This window comes from Heteronotia binoei, chromosome 12, assembly GCF_032191835.1.
Source record: "Heteronotia binoei isolate CCM8104 ecotype False Entrance Well chromosome 12, APGP_CSIRO_Hbin_v1, whole genome shotgun sequence".
NCBI lineage: Eukaryota > Metazoa > Chordata > Lepidosauria > Squamata > Gekkonidae > Heteronotia > Heteronotia binoei.
The window spans coordinates 59,648,354-59,673,605 of NC_083234.1; the positions used below are offsets into that span (position 1 = coordinate 59,648,354).

The 25,252-nt window shown below is 45.8% G+C and overlaps 1 protein-coding gene across 1 annotated transcript in view; it reads left to right on the forward strand.

Moving 5' to 3' along the window:
• RALGPS1 (Ral GEF with PH domain and SH3 binding motif 1) overlaps positions 1–25,252 on the forward strand; it is a 311,729-nt gene that overhangs the window by 51,521 nt on the left and 234,956 nt on the right. The window contains exons 4-6 of the mRNA XM_060251609.1: positions 2,079–2,205; positions 7,536–7,643; positions 9,846–9,896. Of these exons, the coding sequence (XP_060107592.1) occupies positions 2,149–2,205; positions 7,536–7,643; positions 9,846–9,896 (216 nt within the window). The 5' untranslated portion in view covers positions 2,079–2,148. The remainder of the gene's footprint in view (positions 1–2,078; positions 2,206–7,535; positions 7,644–9,845; positions 9,897–25,252) is intronic.

Here is a 25,252-nt window from a genome sequence, read left to right on the forward strand (position 1 = left end):
GCTTTATCCTCTGCAAAGATAAGGAAGAAGGAGCTGGGAACTTCAGCAGCTTCAAAGGGTGAGGACAGAAAGGGGGAGGGGAAGAAAAGAGTCCCATGGTCCTGATTAAAGCCCTGAGCGGGCTGGTTTGGCCTGACGGCCAGACATTTGACACCCCTGATCTTGAGTGTACCCTTCTTCACTCCTTTGCTTATAAGACTAAGGTCCCTCCACTAGACATCTTTCTCTGGCAAGATAGTTACTGTCTTCTCTTTAAGATAAATAACCTGGCCTTTGACACTGTTTGAGGGCCTTTCACTGCTATGTCAAAACCCTTTGCCAAAGTCTGATCTTCCAGACTTCCAGTCTTTTCCCCTTTGGACACTAAGCTTAATACAGAAAACTGTTTTCCTTCTCAAGATGTGATTCTTTGTTTTACAAATACAGAACTCCTGGGAGCAGGCTTCTACCATAGCCTATTCAAAGTCACCCCACATGGACTCTGAATCAGATTCTGCTTTGTGTCTCTTGTCACACACTAGAGAGCATCACAAAGACCACCATTCTCTTTTCTAGTCACTCTCCAACTCCTTCTACTTTGTAACTGCTTTCCCGAAATATCTAACTGCCGCCCTCTTTCGACAGAAGCAGTTCACCAGAGTGAGTTCCATTAGCTGTCACTCACATGCACTGCCTCTCAGCATGCATATGCCTGCTTTCCCTAAAAATATTATGGTGTAATTTTGGGGAGGGGTGTCTGCAAATTTGGGGGCATTCTCAAAGTCTGTAGAGAAATACCATCTTATCTGTACCTTGCCTCATTTTCTGTGTTTTTGATTAATATGGATCAGGTTCAGAATCCAACACTTGATGTTATTAAGTATGATTTGTGAGCCTTCTTGGGCCATGAGAAAGGCAAGATACAAATATTGTATTAAATAAAGTATACCTCTACCAGCCATTTAAGGCTCTAGGGATAAGAATTAGCATTTGGAATTCTGCTTGGAAACAAACTGGCATTTAGGGAAGTTTCAGTACTTGTGTTCCTAAAGAACTGTATTGGTTGTTGGATCTGAAAAGTATTCAAAGGCAGTCTTGTGTAGAGTACATTGTGGTAATAAACTCTGGTTGTGGACAGACCATGGCCAGTTCTTGCCAAATGCACAGAAAGAGGATATTGATGTAGGACTGCATAGTTTAGTAGGTAAGTTACTATATATGCAAAAGAAGGATGACTCTGAATGAAAAATGTTAAACACATACAGAAATAATTATTGGACATAACTGTAATTTATATGCAAATGTGAAAAAAGGCCTTTTTTATGAGATCCCTCTGGAAAAAACACAATCTTGCATTAATGCTATATATCATTAAACTGAGTCCTGTGGAGACAACAGAAGTTGTAAAACTGGGCCATGCACAGACAAAATCGGGACCTCTGCCTACTCAGGAGTCCTCCATGATGTGCAGAAAAATACAACTTCATACATTAATAAAAGGAGGACAAAAACCCCAAGCAGTGATGGGGATTGAATATGCTCCAAAAGAGGTAGATTACTGAATGTCAGTTAAACGGAAAAAATGAAGAGGGTGGGAGGAGCGAGCAGCCTGCTCAAACTCCTGAGAATTTACAGGATTTTGAAGGGTAGATTGTTGGGGAGGTAGGTGGGATTTCTATTTTTTTCCTCCCCTGTGATTCCACAGTTTGTCTAGCTGTATTTCTGATTCATATTTTAGACTGTTGAGATGATTGCAGGTGGCTCCTTTGCAATTTATCACATGTAGTACCCAGCATAGAAAGGCCTTTCTGACCATCGCCTTAAGAATTTCTAAAGTTGAAAAGTATTAAATGGAAATAAATTAAATGGAAATAAATAAAATGCTGTTAATATGGCATTCTGATATATCGACATGGTACACTTTGGAAATACCTATTATTTTCTCCTTGTTATTTGGATTCTTATGAACAAATGCCTAATAAAGGTTTCAGTCAGTCAGTGAAATACTTGTTACTTCCATTTTCTCTGTAACTATTCTTGTGTTTACCATTGGTGGCTTTTCTTCAATGAGTTTCTTATAAAATGCATTTGCCTTACAGTGATTCTCCATTCATCATGTTGCATTACCAGCGGTGGCTGAGCTGAAGTTTCCTATACCTTAAGGAGAGTATGTATAAAAGGAATGGCCTCATGGCCAACGTGACAGTGACCTCCGCCACTCCAGAGGTATCCATACTATGTTTGTTTTTATTTTGTTAAATATTGTAGTAAACAGAATTTGCAGTTTATTTCAACATCCCTAGAAGTCATTTTTGCTGTCATTGGATTTGCCTGTTTGACGAAGAACCATTAAATACTTAACATTATCAATTTTTTCTGCCTCTTTTGTTAATTTGTGATGTTATCAGGAGGGGAAGTTCAATTCAAGAGGGATTTTGCTGGATCCTAGAAATTAGGAATCTTGCACTTGGAATGGAACCCTGGGTAACTTTCGAATTGTTGATATTCATATTTTGAAGTCTAGTTGTCAATGTGATGTTTTTATGTTGACTGTTGAATGGTTTACAGACCTGTGGATGAAAGGAGAAGGATCTAGCTTGGTTACGTTATGGCTCAGGAGCTTCCTTCTTACATTTGGATCTGTGGCATTAGTCCCCTCTTTTCATCTCTATGCTTTTTGCCTCCTGTCAGCTTCATACCCAGAGCCACCAGCTGAACAGGAGAAAACCAAACATTATGGCATAAAGTAACTGAGACATCCTTTGTTGGATCCCCTGAGAAGAAACAGAAAACAGCTAAAAGTATGAGGAAATTAATTAGTGGATGCTAAAAATGATAGCTTTTTAAAATAGTATAGCCTACGGGTCGGTGACTTGCTGGTAGAACCTAGTCTACAGAAAGCCGCTGTTTGGTTCCTGCTGAAATATTAACCATAGTCCTGTTCTAATTGGCCAACTCCTTAATATTGTGTTCACTATAAAATATCGTAGACTTTAAAACTCAAATTCTATGCTGGGGGTTGTTTGGAAGGGGATTGAAAACAAATCAGCCAGTATCATAATGGTGCAGCCTCATTTGAAATATTGTGTACATTTCTGATCACTGCACCTCAAAAAAAGATTTGATAGCATTGAAAAAGGTGTGGAAAAGGGCAACTAAAATGACTAAGGGGATGAAGCACTTTCCCTATGAAGAAAGGTTAAAGAGGTTAGGGCTCTTTAAGCTTGGAGAAACTATGACAGGGTTGACATGATAGAGGTTTACAAAATACAAAATTATGCATGGGATAGAGAAGATAAAGAAGTACTTTTCTCCCTTTCTCATAATACGAGAACTATGAAATGGATGAGCAGAAAGTTTAAAACAGGTAAAAGGAAATACTTCACCCAAAATAATTAATATGTGGAATTCACTGCCACAGGAAGTGGTGGCAGCTACAAGCATAGACAACTTCAAGAAGGGATTGGATAAACATATGAAGCAGAGATCCATCAGTGGCTATTAACCCCAAGGTGGTATACATGGAACACTCTGTCTGGGGCAGTGGTGCTCTGTATTCTTGGTGCTTGGGTGGTAACAGGGGTGACTCTTAGAGTTCTGGCCTCGCTGGCGGACCTCCTGATGGCACTTGGGTTTCAGCCTCTGTGTGTCACAAAGCGTTGGACTGGATGGGCCAACATGCCTTCTCTTATGTTCTTACTTTTGAGTCCCCAGGACCTGCATTAAACCATATTTCAAAGTAGATTTCTGTGTTCTTCCAAATAGGCTTTAATATTTGAAGAATGGATGGAGCATTATCTGGGTGGGGGCCTCTCAGACATTGAGCATATTTTTCTGCAAACTTGAGGGGAACCCCAATTTACAGGGAAAAATTGGAATCTTAAAAAGGAGGGAGAGTTAAATCCCCCCCGCCCCCCAGTAAAAAGGCATTGGCACGGGAGCAGACAATACAGTATGATTCAGGAGAGCTGCTCTAGACCTGGCTGCGGTGGATACCAGGAACCAGCAGAGAGCCAGGCCTGGTCACAGTTGTGGATGCTGGGAGCTGCACTGGGCCCAGCTGTGGTGCCTGACACTGGGGGCCATGGTAGTGGCAGACACTGGAAGCTGCTCTGGCTGGGCTCTAAGGTGGGTGGTGGGGCCTGGAGCCACTCTGGGCTTAGTGATGGTGAGGAAATGGGATTCCTCCACAATGAGTCTTGTCAGCTCCCTTCTTGTATTCTTCTAATTCTTCTAATCAGTTCCATATCAATTGAAAGATATGTGTATGCATATACGTTTTTTTATTTATGTCTTTATATCTAATTATAAACATGTATCAAGAATGTGGTTTTAAAAAATCCATGTGGTGGGCCATAGACAAACAAGGAACTCCCAGGTTTGCAGACACATTCAAAAAGTGAGGGAGGTTTAAATACTCTAATACAAGAGTATTGAAACTTCCCTTTTGTAAGATCACATCACTGTGGGGTTGCCTAGCAATCAAGACACTGCTGTCTGGGCAACCCTAGCGCAATAGGGAGAAAGCAGCAACTGTTGGGAGAGGGAGACAAAGGGTTGATTGGGGATGGAGTAGAAAGTAGAGAAAAAGCTGGGAAGAAAAAATGTGGGTCAGTTTCATGGATACCATGGTTGTATATTTGTAGACTTAATAGCCACATTCACTGTCAGAAAAATTGCAAAGTATCTGTGCAGTCACACTACCCGCCCTCCTTCCTCTCTGCTGCCGGTCCATCTGTTTGAGATCATGCAGCGGTCAGAAGGAACTGGCGGGATGTCCGCCCCTGCCTCGGTGGGCATGCGCAGTGGGGCTTCTGGGCATGCGCACTGAGGCAAGGGCACGGAAATCCGCAGCTTTTAAGTTTACCGATTGAAATTGGCGCTGGCGCCTAATTCCAATGGTTTGGCTGCACAGATGACCACTCGAAGATCATCAGTTACAGGTAAACAACCTGTTTTTGTTTGTACATACTCCAGTTATAGCAAATAAAACTTAATTATGTGGGAATAATTTACTTCTTACTTTTTCAGACTAAAACCATTTTCCACATCCATAGGTTCAACAATATCAAATACCTTTGCTTTAAAATCAAAGCATGTTTCATTAAAGCATAAATGTTACTGCAGATGTCTGCAGTATCCCTGTATGCATCTCCATTCAGTATCCTTCTGGCTTATAGCTTTTAAGCTTTATAGTGTCGTTCCCTGGTTTATCAGCTTGTGATAGGCACAACATTCTGATGTACACATGGAGTTTCTTTGCTTACAGTGACTTCCCTGTCCATTTTAATGGGAGAAAACAGATTCACTCATGCATTCTGTTTTTACATGCAGATATGCTTAGTCTGCCACATGAGAAGGGCAGCTTGTGAGAAAATGTTTGCTGGCTGTCTCCATATTCTCCTTGAAGTTTCTCCATATAATTCTGTACATAACTGGCCGAGGTGGGGAGATACTGGTTTATATGTAGATTGCTGTTAGAACTCAGCCAGTTAGGTAGTCACAGAGGTAAACTCTTCCCTTGCTAATCCAAAAGAGCTATTTGTTCCATTGAGTATGACATGGCTGCTACAAAAATAATCATGTTAAGAAACTTTTTTAAAAATACTACAAGTGTTTTAGTGAAATCTCCCAGCATTAGAAATTGGAAATACTAAATGCTAGGTTATGGAAAATGCCTTTTATTGGGCCATATTCATTTCTGTGCAGAATTACTGGAATTCACAGTGGGTTCACACCAGCAGCTAAAATAAAAGAAACAGCAGAACTGAGCAAGTAAAATCTGGATAAAACAAATGAGTGTAGTTCAGTGATCTAGCATTATTTATTCAGGTTTTTAAAAATGAAGTCTCTGTGTTGCAAATGTTTGAAATATATAAGACTGGCAGCCTTGTGGTTAGGATTTCTACCATAACCACCAAATTTAAAGAACCTACTTACTGACCTGCTTTTTTTGGCATCTTACATAATCATCTTATTGAGAAGTTACAGTAAATCTGTAATGTCTTTTAGAATCCGCCTTACTAAATTTTGGAAGGCTGCCTTCTTGATTAATGCAGTAGGTTCAGCTTCAGCAGATAAAAGGTTTTTAAATCCCCCCCCCTCCCAAAGAATCTTGCTGTGTGTTTGGATGACTCACTAGTGACTAACCAATGTACTAAAAATCCAAAGGAAAAATTTAAAGAGTATAGATGTATATGTAACATCTAACCTAACGGGGAATGAGCTATGATGATTCCAGTATTTACTGAGTGGTAAAGACAGTTGCCCCATATGTACCTTTTTCTTCTTTGATATTCTGAATCCCTTTCTCTCAACTGCTTAATTTTCTGGTGTTCCCAAGAGTTTAATGTATTTGAACACATGCCATAACTCTCAGGATGGGATGCAACATAATAAAAAGCCATCTTAAAACAAAAAAAAAATCAAATTTAGGGACAGAGAGGAAACAAATCACTCCCCCCCCTCCATACAAGTATAAGGAAAAATGTACACAATTTCTTGATGATGAGAAGTCAGAGCTTTGATATACCAATGCTGGACAGAATTCCAAAATGAAGGATTTCTTAATGGAGAACACACAACAAATATTCGCCAAAGGTGATCTCCCAGGGCTGTTAGCAGTAGTTCAGGTTGTAATAAAGCAACTGTTTAGGACTCGCATATATAGAACTGCATAGAAAAGCTTAGTGAGATCATGGAGAAGAGGGGGACAGTTTGGTTATGAGAATAAGCACACCCAATATGACAAATGCGACCTGGCAGTATAGTATCTTTTTTTAAACACTCTTGACATGCTTCTTCAAAAGATGCTTAGGACAAAAGTACTGAACACAGTGGCAACAGCTCAGGGTTTTTTTAACCTCCTTCCTTACCAGGAGTATATGATTCTGCTCTTACTTGTATTAATTTTTTTTACTGCTACCCATGCCAAACTGTCCATACTCCCTTTGTCCTCTCAGTCACTACTATGTTTTGTAACCTGCTTGTCCCAATTCTTTAGAGCCTTGAGAGCTGTACAAGTTGCATAGTTGTATTGTAATTATATTTCCCCTACATTTAAAAATAAATGGTTGGGAAGGGGCTGCAGGGCTATTGGGCTATCCCAGCTTACCTTACTTTTGTTTATGTGTTTTAAAAACTTAGATAGGATTGTGGTGCACTTGGCAACTGGAGAAGGATGGAAGAGTGACAGTAGGAGGTAGAATTTGCTACTCATTTTCTCATCTGCCTACGCAGATGTTTTGAACTTACCTAAAAATAGGTGCATTCAAGAGTCAGTGTGATGGAAAAATCATCCTGGGATACATCCCAAGCATTAAATTGGAAGCTGTTCCTGTACATCACTACAACTCTTTTCTCCTTCATTAGCCATTAGTATCATTCTGAGTTATATACAAGAAGAAGTGGTTTGAGAATTCTTTATAAAAATGCCAAGGTCACATTCTAAAAGAAAAAGTAAAGTGATATATAAGGCTCGACTTTTATTTATGGATAAAACTGATAATTAATTCCTTCACAAATTTATGTTTACAGAAACCCTTTTTTCCCCATAGGGCAGTAGCAGTTCTGACTCACTGGAAGGACGGAGTTCAGATTATGCCCATAAAAGCTATGATGCTGTTGTATTTGATGTATTGAAAGTAACACCAGAGGAATTTGCAGTAAGTACAACTACTGGTTTTAAATTGATGCTTATGGTTTCAAATATTAGCATGATACAAAAAGGTTTCATTCACTTGCTTGACAGCATAGCTAGGATTTATTATTGTATGCACAGTTGCAGCACAGCTGTCACTTTAGTGGTGCTTGCCCTGTGCTGCAGTCACTTCACAGAATGCTTCAGTTACTTCTGTTAACAAGGCTATCAAAAAGAAGAGAGAAAACAGCTAGGGACTTTCATGCCTGGATCCACCTCCTTTGAGAATCCTCCCCATGAACATTTTGCTTTGAAATGTGCAATTTGTATTAGATTTTGATTTACATGAGCTGTTTTGGGAGCCAATTTTGGGATGAAAATAATAGAATATATTTTTCAAGATCTGAATTCGAAAAGCAGGCATAGAGATCTGAGTGAACTTCAGGTACAGGACTCCTATTAGGACAGTCAGAGAGGTTAGCCCCACAGCACCCTTTGAAGCCTTTCTGTGTTTATAACAGCAGTTTGTTTAATATTATATCAATTCATAGATTTTGCTGCTGCCCTGATTCAGATTTTCCTGGCAGCCATTTTTCTTGACACTATACCTGCAATGACCATATCTTTAACCCTGCACCAGGGAGGGAGAGGGGCTTTTTCATTTTTTTTAAATCAGCCATTGAGTATTGTTATACTGCTACTACTTTATACAGTTATGTATAACAGGATCTTTGAATTCCTAGCTTTAATTTTTTAAAAGAAAACTGAGATTCTAGTCCCTTCTGTTGTGGATTTGTAAAGCAAAAAGACCTTTCTCTGTAATGGAAGGGGCCAGAGACTTAGGGTTTTCTTCAAGTAAAGTACTTTTATTGTATTGACTCAAGCCACCGTGAGTCCGTTCACAGAGAGGGCGGTATATAAATCTAAAGTAAATAAATAAATACATTTTGGGGGTGAATTTTGGGAATTCACAGAAACTGTTATGCGTATTTCATAACGTTATATCTATATATCAATATTGGGTTGCTGATTTAAAAACTGAAAAAGCCCAGTGGTCCATGGAGGGAGGGATCACTTCTGCTAGGAGGATAGGAACAAGGAAGCTGTGGGGAAACCTGCCATGTGGAGGCCGTTTGGGGACTATGCTGTATTAGCAGTCCCACCAGCAACTGGGAAGCGACAAGCACCTGTCCTCATGTGGAAATGACCAGTATGGCTAGCAGAAACTATTTTATATATGTATTTTTAAAAAATGTGCATGCTATCTTTCTGTTTAATAGTCATTCAAGGTAGCTTGCAGTAATTAAAAAAAAAGAGAATTATGGCCATTAAACTGAAGTTTTTTGAAAGCCCAGGGCATTATCGCATACCACCAAAATCATAACATATTTAAAAACTGCACACAAAGGGCAAGGCTCAGATTGAATCAGTTGTGAGCAGTGCATTCCTAATCAGAATCATACCACTGAAATCAAAGAGATTACAAAGATCTAACATGTTTTGGTTGGCATTGTAAAACTATGAACAAAAACCAGCCTTCACCCAGTTCCTAGGAATTCACAAAGGTAGCACCATCAAGCATCTCATGGGAGGGACCACAAACTGGACAGTACATTCACAAAAAAGGACCTTTCTTTGATAGACACCTGCCTTCCTTCTGAAAGTTAGTGAGCTGAGAGAAGGGTGATAGTTTGTGTGTACTGATTTTGACAGACTTGAAAGAAGTGTTAGCCAGAGAAGTCAGCTGCTTTGTTTTCAGTTTATATAACATCTATATGCCAGTTAAATTGTGTGAAACTAGGAAATGAGACATTAAAAATTCAAAGGAAGACAAGGATTTTTCCTACTTTTAAACTGCGAGAAAAGAAGTAGAAACTGGAGGTTGGGGGCTGAAAATGGAAAAACACAGATTGCCTCTTCTATTTAGATATTTCAGGGTGAAATTTCAGTGGGTAGATTGGTGAATCATTTTGGAGGGGGGTAGTTGTATGTGTTTTTAAAGTTATTTACATTTACAGGTTGTCTTGTGAATGTACCCTTATTGCATCACAGCTTAACAGTGCATTTTATCAGTGTCAGGACTTGTATGAACTGTCAACATTGGGAAGAACCATATGGACATCTTCCAGAACCCACAAGCACCTGCCTCAAGGCCAAAATATATTGGGCGGGTCCTGGACCAAATTTTTGTAAATTTGTAATTATTTATCTTTAACCTTTGTTACAGAGTCAGATTACGTTAATGGATATGCCAGTATTTAAAGCTATACAGCCAGAGGTATGTGCTTTACATTAACTGTAAGTGCTGTTGAGATGTGTTGGGGGGAAATGGCCATTACACCCTGTTGCTGCTCTCTCTTTCTGCTTTCTCACACTTCCCTTATATCTCCAACTTCTTTCCTCTTCTCCATTTTCAAATAATTAGGGAAATGAACTAACATAGCTGCAACCAAATGCTTCTCCTTCAGGCCCTCCTAATGTCTAGGTGTCTTCCCAGCACCTTCAGTGATACCTTGTGTTTCATTTGACCTATAGGGGCTGGCACAGTGGTGTCTCTGGCTGGTGCAGAAACAACAATGAACTTCTTGTGGTCAGGGCTTGGAAATCACCAATATAAGTATGGAACTGGAAAACATGGTCAGAATTTGCTACATGGGAGCCTTAGTAAAGTTCTAAAAAACTGAAGAAGTGTGCATGCACACAAAAGCTTATACCTAGAATTAACCTTGTTGGTCTTAAAGGTACTACTGGACTCAAACTTTGTTTTCTATTAAGTCTTTTGCACCCAAAACAAGAGTTTAGTGGCATCTTGAACACTTCAACTTTGTATAATGAAGGTTGCATGAGCTAAAACCTACTTTGCCAGATGCATGAAATGTAATGCATCCTGGCTAGAGTTACACTTTCTAAGCCCGTTAACTTCAATGGAAATAGAAGGAAATACTCTCCTTAGGAAGGCAGTGTCAGTGTTTATTTTCTTGCCCTTTATTGTAATGGACAAACAGAAATGTAAAGTTTATACCATAATAAATTTGCAATTTAATTGTCGGTATTCCCTGTCAGTAGAGTTCTGTGCATATTCATGTTAACTTTATGCCATCTTAAAATAATATCATTTGAAATACTCTGTGCTTGTTTCTGAAACTCCCACTGCTAAAGATTCCGCCCTCCCCGATTCATAATTTGCAGTGGTTTATTCTACATCAGAAGGTGGTTTGTAAATGTATGAACTTAGAAAACAAGCGCAGTTGAAAATTTGAATGTATTCAAAGAACTCTTATTTGGATGTATTTTTTAAATAAATTATGTTTTTCTGGTTATGTCAATTGACTGCAGCCATATTAGAGCCAGACATAGCAGTGGCAGGACTTCATTACATTCCGATGTTGGTGTTTGCAGACAGCAGAAGACGGAAATGTGGTTTGGGGCAACATCTTTAAAATTGTTTGACGCTTCTTATTTTAGAAGTCAAAATAATGAAAACCCAGGCTTTCTAGGAAGCTGTGTAGACACTGAGTTAGTTGGCAGAATGCAAGGGAAACTTTGAAGTCCTGCAAATGTTATATAGTGGTCCTTTTCCCTAATGAATATAAGAAGTGCCTAATTTTACCAAGACATGGCTGGTTCAGAGTTCTGAAACATAAATGCTTACATCTGCGCTTGAGCATATAACATATGCAGTGTATTCTAGGACCATTTAGACCTCAACTTCTAATGTTGCTGACAAAGGTTTTTTCCAACTGCCCTGTTCAAATCTGTGTAGTCTGTCACGGCCCGAGTCTCTGACACGAAGCTGCGGCTGCTATCGTCCTGGCAACGAGCCAGGACCTCTCGCAGACCGCCCAGGCGAAGCACAGGGAGTGGTCGTAAAACAGTCCAGTTGATTGATAACGTAAACAGGCAGGCTGGAGGGTGAGACGGAAGCTTGGTCAGGGAAGCCGAGAGTCAGGAGCCGGGGAGCCGAGCCGAAAGTCAGAAGCCGGGAAACAGAGCCGAGAGTCAGAAGCCGGGAAGCAAAGCCGAGATCAAACGATACCTAAGCCAGTCCGATAAGCAAAGCCAGAGTCCAGAATACCAGTCTATGGGTCAGGCCGGGTCAGGAATGCACAGGTTCTTTCCGAAGCAAGGGGTGCGAGACGCAGACACATCCAAGGGTGTTCGCTTGTTGCCAGCACAGTTTGGCCTGAGGCCAGGATCCCAGATATACTGCTGGCTAATTGGCTCGTTAGAACTCCGGGCTCAGATCTCTTCTAGCCCGCATGCGCGCCTCTCTACGCCTGTTCCTGAATTCCAGGCGTCTCCTCTCGCGCAGGCGGGCCCCAGGTGTTGGTGAGTCTGGGGGAGATGAGCTAGTACCTGGTGTGGCCAGATTGGTTTCAGGTGGCCCCTGCTGCTGGCTGGCTCCTTCAGGACTTACGTCCTCTGTTGCTGAAGGCATCTGCACAGCAGGGGCGGGGTCAGCAGCAGGCACCTGCTCTGAGTCAGCAGGGGCAGGCACGACACTATCCCCCCCCTCAGGCCCCCCCTCATCCAAGCCGCCTGGCTTATCTGGGTAGGCCTCATGAAACTGCCGGAGCAGGTCAGGGGTATGCAGGTGGGCAGCCGGTTCCCAGGAGCGATCCTCGGGAGGGTAGCCTTCCCAGTCCACCAGGTACTGGAGTTGACCTCGGTGCAGCCGGGAGTCTAGGATCTGGTGGACTTCAAACTCTTCCTCATCGTCCACCAGCACCGGTGGCGGAGGCGGTGGTGGAACGTCCCTGTTTGGGTCCGGCGCTGCCGCTGGTTGGAGGAGGGAGCGGTGGAATACGGGGTGTATCCGGAGGTGGGCCGGAAGGCGTAGGCGGAATGCCACGGGGTTGACTTGCGCCTCTATGGGGAAGGGCCCGATGAACCGATCGGTTAGCTTGGAGGACCGGCCAGGAGTCCGGAGGTACCGGGTCGAGAGCCAGACAGAATCTCCGACCTTGAGGGGGGCTCCGTCCTGGCGATGTCGGTCCGCGGCCAGTTTGTAAGCGTCCTTGGCGCGCTGGAGCTGAGTGCGCAGGAGGGCGTGGAGCGCGTGGAGTTCCTCAAGTCGGTCGGTGGCTGCGGGAACGTTGGCGGAGGGGCCGAGCGGAGGGAAGAATCGGGGGTGCAGTCCATAGTTGGCGGCAAACGGCGTGGTCCGCGTAGAGCTGTGGACTGCGTTGTTATACGCGAACTCTGCCAGGGGTAGCAGAGTGGCCCAGTTGTCTTGCTGATAGCTGGTATAGCAGCGCAAGTACTGCTCCAAGGTGGCGTTGGTCCGCTCGGTCTGCCCGTCGGTCTGGGGATGGTAGGCGGAAGACAGGTGTAGTTCTGTCCCCAAACCGTGCTGGAAGGCCTGCCAAAAGCGGGATGTGAATTGTGGGCCCCGATCCGAGATGACCTGCGTGGGTAACCCGTGCAGGCGGAAGACGTGGTTTAGGTACAGCTGGGCAGTCTCCGGCCCGGATGGTACTCTGGCACAGGGGACGAAGTGGGCCATTTTGGTGAACAGGTCCACCACAACGAAAATGCAGGTGTGGCCCTGGGATCGTGGCAGGTCTACGATAAAGTCCATGGACACCACGTCCCAGGGACCGGCGGGAGTCGGCAGGGGTTGCAGGAGACCGGAGGGCTTGGCCGGTACGTTCTTGGCTCGGCGGCAGACCTCGCAAGAAGCCACGTAGCGGCTAACGTCCGCTCGGACGCGAGGCCACCAGAAGTCCCGGGTCAACAGATGGGCGGTCTTGTGCTGCCCGAAGTGCCCAGCCGGGGGGGCATCGTGGGCCAGCCGGAGGATGCGGGATCGGAGAGGCCCGGGAGGGACGTACAACTGCTCCCGATGGTAGAGCAGCCCATCCCGGGTGGATAGTTCTCCGGCAGGGTCTTGCTGCGGTTCCTGCAGGTGTTTCTGCGCCCACGGGTCGGTGTCTTGGCTGGCCTGTATCTCGGCCACCAGGGCGGGTGCGGTCAGAGTGGCGGCAAAGACCGAGGGTGGCAGAATACTAGCCCTGGGGGCTTCGGTGGCACTAGAGGTGTTATAGTCCGGCCGGCGGGACAGAGCGTCGGCTCTCTGGTTCTGGGAGTGCGGGACGTAGGTGATGGTAAAGTCAAATCGTGAGAAGAACAGGGACCACCGGATCTGCCGCTGGTTCAGCCGGCGGGTGGTCTGCAAATGTTCCAGGTTACGATGGTCGGTGAAGACTTGGACCGGATGCCTGGCCCCCTCAAGGTGGTGGCGCCAGACCTCAAAGGCCACCTTGATAGCCAGGAGCTCTCTCTCCCAAATGGTGTAATTGCGTTCGGCAGCCGAGAGCTGCCGGGAGTAGTAGGCGCAGGGCTGCCATGGCTGGCTAGGCTCGTCCCGCTGGGAGAGCACGGCTCCGAGGGCCACATTGGAGGCGTCCGCTTCCACCATGAAGGGCAAGCTCGGGTCAGGGTACCGCAGAAGGGGACTGGAGGAAAAACTCTGCTTGAGCTGGCGGAAGGCCCGGTCGGCTTCGGGGGTCCACTGAAAGGGCTCCTTCGGTCGGAGGAGTCTGGTCAAGGGCTTGGTGAGGTCGGCGTAGCCCGCGATGAATTGCCTGTAATAATTGGCGAAGCCCAGGAGGCGCTGGATGTCCTTCCGACTTCGAGGGGCCTGCCATTGAAGGATGGCGTCGACCTTCCGCGGATCCATCTGGGTTCCCTGGGGGGAAATGATGTGCCCCAGGAACTCAACGGACTGGAGGTGGAAAGCACATTTCTCCAGCTTGGCATACAGGCGATTGGCTCGGAGTCGCTGTAGCACCTGGCGGACGTGGTGGATGTGCTCCTGTTCGGATGCAGAGTAGACCAAAATGTCATCTAAATAAATGATCAGGAACCGGTCTAGCAGGTCACGGAAAACGTCATTCATAAAATGTTGGAAGACGGCGGGGGCATTGGTGAGCCCAAAGGGCATGACCAGATGTTCGTATTGGCCATACCTGGTGCCAAAAGCGGTCTTCCACTCATCCCCGGCTTTGATACGAACCAAGTTGTAGGCCCCGCGAAGGTCGAGCTTGGTGTAGATCGTGGCCCCTTTGACGCGGTCGAGGAGCTCAGGGATCAGTGGGAGCGGGTAGCGGTTCCGAATGGTAATCTTATTGAGGGCCCGGTAGTCGTTGCAGAGTCGCAGGTCCCCGGTCTTCTTCTTAACGAACAGGACAGGTGAAGACAGGGGCGAGGTGGAGGGTCTAATGAACCCTCGGGCCAAGTTCTTGTCCAAGTACTCCCGGAGGGCAGCCAGTTCCGGGTCTGCCATGGGGTACAGGCGGCCTGCGGGTAGCGGAGCGCCGGGCACCAGGTCGATGGCGCAATCGTAGGGCCGATGTGGGGGAAGCTGGTCTGCTTCCTTCTCATTGAAGACGTCCGCGAACTCCTGGTAGGGAGTTGGGAGTGTGGTGGCGGCCCCCAGGAGGCTGGTGGTGCGTGGGGAACCGGGTTGGTTGACAGGCGGCACCTGAGTCGAGTCGGGTGGTAGCGGGGAACAGGGTGCGAGGGTACTCGAAAAGCTCAGTTCACGTTGCACCCAGTCCACATGGGGGTTGTGGGCTTGCAGCCAGGACAGGCCCAAGATAACAGGGAAGCGTGGCATGCGGGCCAAATCGAAGGTCTGCTTCCCTTGGCGCTGTTGGACCCACAAAACGAGTGGTAGAGTTTCGTGGCGGACCGGCCCCGAGCGCAGCAGACGACCATCCACTGCCTCGACCAGTGTAGGAGTTCCCTTTTCCCGAACGGGGACGCCATGCTCCTTGGCAAAGTGGCTGTCCATGTAGCAGCAGGCAGCCCCTGAGTCCAACATGGCATGGACGAAGATCCACCGGTCGTCGGGAAGCTGCAGGCGGATCGGGACCAGGAACGGGGTGGGTGGTGGATGGACGGAGCTAGAGGACCTCAAGGAGTGCCCCAGGCCAGGAGATCCGGCTAGACCTGGGGCTGGCCTTTTACCGAGGCAGCGGAGCTCGGGGTGCGCTTTGATTTGGCCGGGCAGGAGCTTGCAAAATGCCCGTCCCCTCCACAATACAGGCACAGGTTGTGGGTGCGCCGTCGGTTCTTCTCCTCAGGGGTCAGGCGAGGGCGGGCGCCGCCCAGCTGCATGGGTTCTACAGCCGGCGGTAAAGCTGGGGTACCTGGAACGGGAGCCGCCGGGGGGGGCCTTGTTGGAGTAGTGCCCCTCTTCTGCCTCTGGCGCCGACCTTGCAGTCGCCCATCAATGCGTAGACACAGCAGGATCAGGTCCTGGAGGGCGGCTGGGCGGTCGGTGCGTGCCAGTTCGTCCAGGACGGCATCGGAGAGGCCTTCAGTGTACTGGTCCACCAAGGCAGCTTCATTCCAGGCCAGGTCTTGAGCCAGCAGCTGGAACTCTGTGGTATACTGAGACACAGAGTTCTGGCCTTGGTGCAGAGCCCGTATCTTGCGATTAGCTGTCTCAGCACGCACAGGGTTGGCATAGGCGGCCTGGAAGTGTGCCTTGAACCGTGTGTAGTCTGCTAGCAGCGGCGAGGGCTCTAGCAGCAGAGGAGTGGCCCACTTGGCCGCTGGCCCTTTAAGCAGGCTCAGGATAAAACAGACTTTTGTTTTGTCTGTAGGGAAGTCGCCCTGCCTTATCTCCATGTATAGTTCACACTGGGCGAGGAAGGCAGGGAACTCTTCCAAGTTTCCTGCGAATTTCTCAGGAATGCTCACCGGGCAGCGAGAGCGGGGAGCAGCGGCGGCAGCCAAGGCCACGGCATTGGACGCAGTCTGCTGCTGCAGAGTAATCACCGCTTGGGTTAATTGCTGCACCTGGTCTAGGAGCCCCGGCAAGGGGTCCATGCCTCCTGCCGCTTGGTCCGTCATGAGCGTGCCTGGTGAGTTTTGGGTGCTGGCAAGCTGTCACGGCCCGAGTCTCTGACACGAAGCTGCGGCTGCTATCGTCCTGGCAACGAGCCAGGACCTCTCGCAGACCGCCCAGGCGAAGCACAGGGAGTGGTCGTAAAACAGTCCAGTTGATTGATAACGTAAACAGGCAGGCTGGAGGGTGAGACGGAAGCTTGGTCAGGGAAGCCGAGAGTCAGGAGCCGGGGAGCCGAGCCGAAAGTCAGAAGCCGGGAAACAGAGCCGAGAGTCAGAAGCCGGGAAGCAAAGCCGAGATCAAACGATACCTAAGCCAGTCCGATAAGCAAAGCCAGAGTCCAGAATACCAGTCTATGGGTCAGGCCGGGTCAGGAATGCACAGGTTCTTTCCGAAGCAAGGGGTGCGAGACGCAGACACATCCAAGGGTGTTCGCTTGTTGCCAGCACAGTTTGGCCTGAGGCCAGGATCCCAGATATACTGCTGGCTAATTGGCTCGTTAGAACTCCGGGCTCAGATCTCTTCTAGCCCGCATGCGCGCCTCTCTACGCCTGTTCCTGAATTCCAGGCGTCTCCTCTCGCGCAGGCGGGCCCCAGGTGTTGGTGAGTCTGGGGGAGATGAGCTAGTACCTGGTGTGGCCAGATTGGTTTCAGGTGGCCCCTGCTGCTGGCTGGCTCCTTCAGGACTTACGTCCTCTGTTGCTGAAGGCATCTGCACAGCAGGGGCGGGGTCAGCAGCAGGCACCTGCTCTGAGTCAGCAGGGGCAGGCACGACATAGTCAAGTAAAGCAATTGCATTGTACCATGTGTTATTCTGTGGACTGGTTTTTTGTTGTGTTTTGCTGATAACAGTATAAATTGATCTTAAGAATGGTTCTATTAAGTTATATTTTAGTAGGGTCAACCTTATGTGCAATCCTATGCAGGCTTACACCAGTCTAAACCTGTTGAAGTGCTGGATGGTGTGTACTTATGACATTCTGGGGAGTCCATGGGGTGTAGTGCTTAAGAGTACTGGATTAGGGAAGAATGGGCTAAAAAAGTGTCCTAGATATTATCAAAGCAAACTCTGTAACTCCAGGAGTTCTTGGGAGCAGTGTTCCCTCTAAGCGGAGTTAGTGTGAGCTACCTCACAGTTTTTTCACACATTTTTGTCTTAGCTAACGAAGGATGGCTCCGGAACAAACTAATTTATGCAGTAGCCGCAACGCTTGTTCACAACTTTAATGCCAGTTGCTCACAAAGTAGAATTTTGGTTCACAAGATTCCACAGCTTAGAGGGAGCATTGCTTGGGAAGTTTCCTAAGGCTGAACATCGAGCTTCTTCACAGATTCAAACATGACAATAAGTAACTGGTAGGTAGAGTGAGGGCATTCATGTTCATAGAAGCAAGCTGGAAATTAATAATTCCACAGAGATAGGTATAGTTTAAAAATAGAATTTTCATTCAAAGATAGGAAGTTAGTAAAGAAGCTTTTTATATCTATTAACCCTTGTCAGCAGCTTAGTCTTTTTATAAATGATGTGTGTAGAAATACTACACTTCAGCTTCAGGACCTGTGTTATTTGTACAGGATGAAAGAAGATGGCTTAATTATTACTGTTAGCACTGGACTCTTAATGTTGGAGGTCTAATGAGCAAAGAACCAGAACAAGACAAAGGGAAAGCAATTAAAAAGAACCTCATTACTCTGAACAAATTTATTGTATCTCTCCTGTCATGATCAGGTTAGAACTCCAGTTTCCCCAATCTTCACTTTTTTCAGCCCCCGAGTACATACATAATATATTTCAACATACAATGTGCGTACTGAATAATGTTGCTACCAGGGTCCCCTCTAAGCTGAGTTAGTATGAGCTATCTCACAGTTTTTTAGCCTCCAGTTCACACATTTTTGTCTTAACTCAGGAAAAATGGCCCCAAAGCAAACTTTATGCAGTAACTCACAACTTTACTGCCAGTAGATCACAAAGTTGATTTTTTGCTCACAAGACTCCACAGCTTAGAGGGAGTATAGTATGGAGTTTTACCAGCAGAGCCTGCGAGGCACAGCTCTGTCCTCTTGTTCAGAACATACAACTACAGAAAACCAGCACCAGCTGCTGGCTGAGAATTCACACACAAATCAAAGGCAATCACGGGGTATGCAGAGATTCTGAGAATAAGCAAGGATGTTTGTGAGAGCATACAAACAAGGGCAGAGTTGCATACATTTGCAAAAATAACAGATCCTAATAAGAACATAAGAGAAACCATGTCGGATCAGGCCAATGGCCCATCCAGTCCAACACTCTCTGTCACACAGTAGCCCCCCCCAAAAAAATTATATCTATATATATACACACACTGTGGCTAATAGCCACTGTTGGACCTCTGCTCCATATTTTTATCCAATCCCCTCTTGAAGCTGGCTATGATTGTAGCCGCCACCACCTCCTGTGGCAGTGAATTCCACATGTTAATCACCCTTTGGGTGAAGAAGTACTTCCTTTTATCCATTTTAACCTGACTGCTCAGCAATTTCATCGAATGCCCACGAGTTCTTGTATTGTGAGAAAGGGAGAAAAGTTCTTCTTTCTCTACTTTCTCCATCCCATGCATTATCTTGTAAACCTCTATCATGTCACCCCGCAGGCGACGTTTCTCCAAACTAAAGAGCCCCAAGCGTTTTAACCTTTCTTTATAGGGAAAGTGTTCCAACCCTTTAATCATTCTAGTTGCCCTTTTCTGGACTTTCTCCAATGCTATAATGTACGTTTTGAGGTGCGGTGACCAGAACTGCACACAGTACTCCAAATGAGACCGCACCATCGATTTATACAGGGGCATTATGATACTGGCTGATTTGTTATCAATTCCCTTCCTAATAATTCCCAGCATGGCGTTGGCCTTCTTTATTGTAATCACACACTGTCTTGACATTTTCAGTGAGTTATCTACCATGACCCCAAGATCTCTTTCTTGGTCAGTCTCTGCCAGTTCACACCCCATCAACTTGTATTTATAGCTGGGATTCTTGGCCCCAGTGTACATTACTTTGCACTTGGCCACACTGAACCTCATCTGCCACATTGGTGCCCACTCACCCAGCCTCAACAGATCCCTTTGGAGTGCCTCACAATCCTCTCTGGTTCTCACCACCCTGAACAATTTAGTGTCATCCGCAAACCTGGCCACTTCACTGCTCACTCCCAACTCCAAATCATTTATGAACAAGTTAAAGAGCATGGGACCCAGTACTGAGCCCTGCGGCACCCCACTGCTTACCGTCCTCCACTGCGAAGACTGCCCATTTATACTCACTCTCTGCTTCCTATTAATCAGCCAGTTTTTGATCCACAAGAGGACCTGTCCTTTTACTCCATGACTCTCAAGCTTTCTAAGGAGCCTTTGATGAGGAACTTTATCAAAAGCTTTCTGGAAGTTAAGGTAAACAACATATGTTGGGTCTCCTTTGTCCACATGTTTGTTCACCCCCTCAAAGAAATGTAACAGGTTAGTGAGGCAAGCTCTTCCCTTACAGAACCCATGCTGAGTCTTTCTCAATAACCCGTGTTCATCAATGGTTTTTACCAACTTTCCTGGTATTGAAGTCAGACTGACTGGCCTGTAATTTCCTGGATCTCCTCTGGAACCCTTTTTAAAGATGGGGGTGACATTTGCTACCTTTCAGTCCTCAGGAACGGAGGCAGATTTCAATGAAAGATTACATATTTTTGTCAGAAGATCCACAAGTTCAACTTTGAATTCTTTCAGAACTCTTGGATGTATGCCATCCGGACCTGGTGACTTATTGGTTTTTAATTCATCTATCAGTTGTAGGACCACCTCTTTTGTCACCTCAATCTGACTCAGGTCTTTCAACACCCCTTCCAAAATTAGTGGTTCTGGAGCAGACAAACACTTCTCATCTTCCACAATGAAGACGGAGGCAAAAAATGCATTCAGCTTCTCAGCCATTTTCCTATCCTCCTTCAGTAATCCTTTGACTCCTTGGTCATCCAAGGGCCCCACTGCCTCCTTGGCTGATTTCCTGCTTCTAATATATTTGAAGAAATTTTTATTGTTGGTCTTTATGTTTTTTGCAATATGCTTCTCATAGTCCCTTTTTGCCTGCCTGATCACAGTCTTGCATTTAATTTGCCACAGCCTGTGTTCCCTTTTATTAATCTCACTTAGACTAGCTTTCCACCGCTTAAAGGAGTCCTTACCTTTTACAGCTTCCATTGCTTTGTTTGTTAACCATGCAGGCCTTTTCTTATTCCTGTTTGTGCCTTTCCTAACTTGTGGTATATATTTTATCTGAGCTTCTAGGATTGTAGTTTTAAATAGCCTCCAAGCTTCCACAAGGGTTTTGACCGTATTTACCTTTCCTTTCAGTTTCCTCTTCACATGCCTCCTCATCTCAGAGAATTTGCCCCTTTTAAAGTTAAACGTGGTTGTGCCGGTCTTTTGGGGGCAACTCCCTATTTATATTTATACAAACGGTTATATTTATACAAACGGTGAAATCGTTTCTGGAAATAACTTATTTCCAGAAATCACCGTGTCCCACTGATTCTCCTCATTCCGCCAAGTTTCTGAAATTCCCACAATGTCTATGTTTTCTCCCAACACTAAACATTCCAATTCACCAATTTTACTTGGAACACTTCTAGCATTTGCATACAAACATCTATAATTTCCCAGGCAAGTTAGGCCCGCCACCTTCCTCCTGCTGCCTCGAGACTTTGGCAGACAGTCCATACTGATTGTCACCATCACAGTGGACAACTCTGATCCATTACCTGGTAGAAAAGTACCAGCTAACCCTTCATCTCTTTGAGAGATGAGTCCTCCCGAACCAGAGACATTTCATCTCCTGTCAGCTTTCCCCCAAGATTTAGTTTAAAAACTGCTCTGCCACCTTTTTTATTTTAAGCGCCAGCAGCCTGGTTCCATCTGGGGACAAGTGGAGACCGTCTCTTTTGTACAGCTCCCGCTTGTTCCAGAAAGAATCCCAGTGCCTAACAAACTTAAACCCTTCCTCCTTACACCATTGTCTCATCCACACATTGAGACTTCTAATTTGTGCCTGTCTCTCCTACCCTGCACGTGAACAGGTAGCACTTATGAGAAGGCTACCTTGGAGGTCCTGGCCTTAAGTCTTCCGCCTAGCAGCCTAAATTTTTCCTCCAGGACCTCACGACTGCATTTCCCCACATCTTTGGTGCCAGCATGCACCACGACCACTGGCTCCTCCCCAGCACTGTCTATCAGCCTATCTACTACACGCGTAATGTCCGCTACCTTCGCACCAGGCAGGCAAGTCACCATACGGTCAGTACGTGGTTTTGCCACCCAGCTGTCTACTTCCCTAAGGATCAAATCACCAAGACCCCCCCTCTCTCCCTGCCCAGGGATGGTTCCTTGGTGCGAAAGGATTCCCGCTCACCAACTGAAGAAGAGGTCCCTTCTGAGAGCACATTCACCTTATCCTCAGTATGGTGCCTGGTACCCTCTCGACCCTCACGCTCCCTGGCAGCAACGGGACTGCCATGTTCAGAGCAGGGCTCATCTAATACACCCGTGAGAGTCTTCCATGAGTGCCTAACTGACCATCTCTGCTTCTCCAGGGCAGTCACCTCGGCCTCAAGGGTACGAACTCGTTCCCTGATTACCAGGAGCTTCTTGCATCGAGCACACACCCTGTCCGGTGGGCAGATAGTCATACATGTGGCACTCAGTGCGAAACACTGGAAAGCCCCCACCCCCCTGCTGGCATTCTACCTTCAAGACAGCTTTTTTTTTTAAAATATACAGTCCTCTTTAAATCCTGTTTGTTTAAGTGGCTCCCCTTCCGGAGGGTCAATTTTCCTTATTGGGAGAACAAGGAAGTTAGGGATCTGGGTTCCTGGTCCTTATAGAGCCCCCAGGCTAAGAGCCACAAGCCAAGAGCCCTTTAGCTCTCGCCAAAGGCTCGCGCCTTTGGCAATGCGCAGCTTAAAATGCAAAGGGGGGGGAGCACTGCCACTCCTAAGCAATCAGCAGCAATCAGCAACAATCACTTGCAATCATCTTCACACCACTCAACCAAACAAACAGTAGTTCCTCAGCTACCACAACTCAGCTGTCTCAGCTTATCTCAGAGCTGCTAACCTTGACTTACTTTAGTCCAGTTGACCCAATCTATTTTTGCTATCCTGGACGTTCCCTTTTCAAACTTAGCAGAAAAGCTGGATGTGGCAATTCAGTTTTCAGCCAAATGAAGGGATCAGACTCTGTTAGCTAGAAGTACGGTCTTGAGAGGAAGGAAGCTGGCAAAATGAATTAATCACATATAGACAGCTTTCCCCCTGCAGGGAGAAATCACATCACTCTTGGAAAATACGCAAGGAGTAGGCAAAATTACTGAGAACATGATGTATATATCCCATCTTCCTTTTAGCCTGTGAGATTGGTTGGGCTGAGGGAGTGTGACCAGCACCACTACCATGGCTTTATTCAGACTCAGACACTAGCACTGCAAATTTGGGTTGTAGTAGCTGATAAAAGTAGTGCCTATTGTTCTGAGTTTGGTTTAGACCAGGCCAAAAGCAGTACTAGGCTACTTATTTAGAACTGAAGATTAACCGTCTATAAGAAGAAGGTAAATCTCCCAGTTGTTCCTCTTCTTTCTGTCCCCTTTGCCCCGAGCCCTCAGTGTAGCTCTTTGGCACCTAACATTGAAGGATAGAATTTTATCACTATGTTTTATATGAGTAATGAATGTATTTATTAGCCCTTTCATCTTGCATGTCATTGGCCTACAAGCCTAACCTTATTCCCTTTCTTTTTTTGTCTTAACATGATCTATATATTATGTTCTGTTTGTGTGTGTATACATACGCATACATATACATACACACAGAGAATGTAATATATAGATCATGTTAAGACAAAAAAAGAAAGGGAATAAGGTTATCTCCATATATATATCTCCATCAGCACTCGGTAAAGCAGTTTGTAGCAGGGACGTCTTCCTTGTTTTGTGGTCAAGGAAGGCCAGCCACTGGAAGATTTCTAGCTAGCCTAGTAACAGAACAGGAGAGGCCCTTCCCAATCAGAGCCCTTGGAGCTGTTTTCCTGCCTAATAGTCACATGGTCTGTAGAGGGGCCACCCTTCCTCCCTTAGTTCTCTCTTTGCTGCTGCCTTGAGAAGAATGCTCCTAGTTTGCTCCTGTCTATCAAACAAACAAACAAACAAAATAGGATGTCTTTATTAAAAAGAAATGTTCCTTGTACTCAATGAAGATGTCTTATATGGATGAGCACTCTGTCTTTTGTGCCTCGGGGAAAACCACAACATAGCGGCATGTAAGATCTGCCAGCAGTTTACCCTGAAGGCCCATGTGAACTGTGCTTCTTGCCTTAAAGCCACCTTATGGAAAAAGTATTACCCACCTCTGTTAACCCGGCAGACCTGTTAAACTGGTCTTCGACTGCATTTCCCACCCTCCATTGGTGATTTTGATCCATTCAGTTCCAAGGTCAGATTTGAACCATAGACGTTCTGGGACACCAGAATGGGCTCCAGCCAGGTCCTCATCGGAACTACCACTGAAGAAACACAGATCGAAAGCTTAGCATAAGAGTCATTGGTCAGTATCAACAGATCTGACTCATTTGGAATTAAAAGCAGCAGTTTCAAAGAAACTGAAAGAACTGGTTCCAAAGACTATTATTGAGGTCAGCAGACATACTGTCCCATGTACTCCTAGTGGCCGCTCTCCAGCACAGTTCTGCATTGGTATGTGACCTAGCTACTCAAGGCAGTGCCCATTTGGAACACGTCACTGTGTCTTCTGCCCCACCACCTCTGTGGGCACCATCAGGTCCAGGGCACCAATACTCCTGCTGCCACCCTGCTCAGTGTTACAGATAATGACCAGACCCTTTGGAACTGAGAAGTCATAATGTAAGGTTGATGGAGAGGCCAGATAAGAATAATGCAGGTCCATTTCTAGTTCTGGCATAGCTTCAGAACTGTCTCCTGATGATGCAGTGGGAGATCGTGACCTAGGTGTCTCCAAATCAAGACTTGCATCTATAATCAAAGCAAATAGATTGGATGGCACAGTCTTTGGCCATCCAAGTCACTTCTGTGGATGCTAGACCCAAAGACTAGATATAGGGCAACTATACTTTGACACACCAGGGATCTCCTGGAGGGATCGTAGAAATGGCAAAATAAGTTTGGAAAAAAACATCTTCCATTTCTTACCATGTCTCATAAAGTTGAGAATATGTTCAAGATTCAGCAAGAGGGATGTCCCATCCTTTTTACCTATCTTGCCCTATCCTCATTAATAGCAGAGGAGATGTAGGCTATGCAAAGAGTGGGTTCACATTCAACCCCAGTTGATAAGGACAGGAAGATTGATGTCTTGAGCTGCAAAACTTACTCTTCATCATCCTTAAACCGGAACTGATGCCCTCCCTAAAGTGAATAGACATTTTAACTGAGATTACATCAAAGGCTTTTCTAAACAAGACTACATTCCCACAGTATGGTGATACATTTCACAGGTTAGGTCTTCCTTATCTCACTGTGGTTCCCGTTCTCACAGGAATAGCTTCCAGCTGCCCCTGAGGCATTTTATCTTCAAAGGATTGTTGCAAATGTTAGTACCAAGGACAGGAACTCACAGCAGGGTTAATAACAACTTCAGTTCTCTTTTGATATGCAAGGTTTCTACATTGGGGTCAGTAATATATGCTAGAAAATGGAGTAGGTCAGGTCAAGCAGCTCAG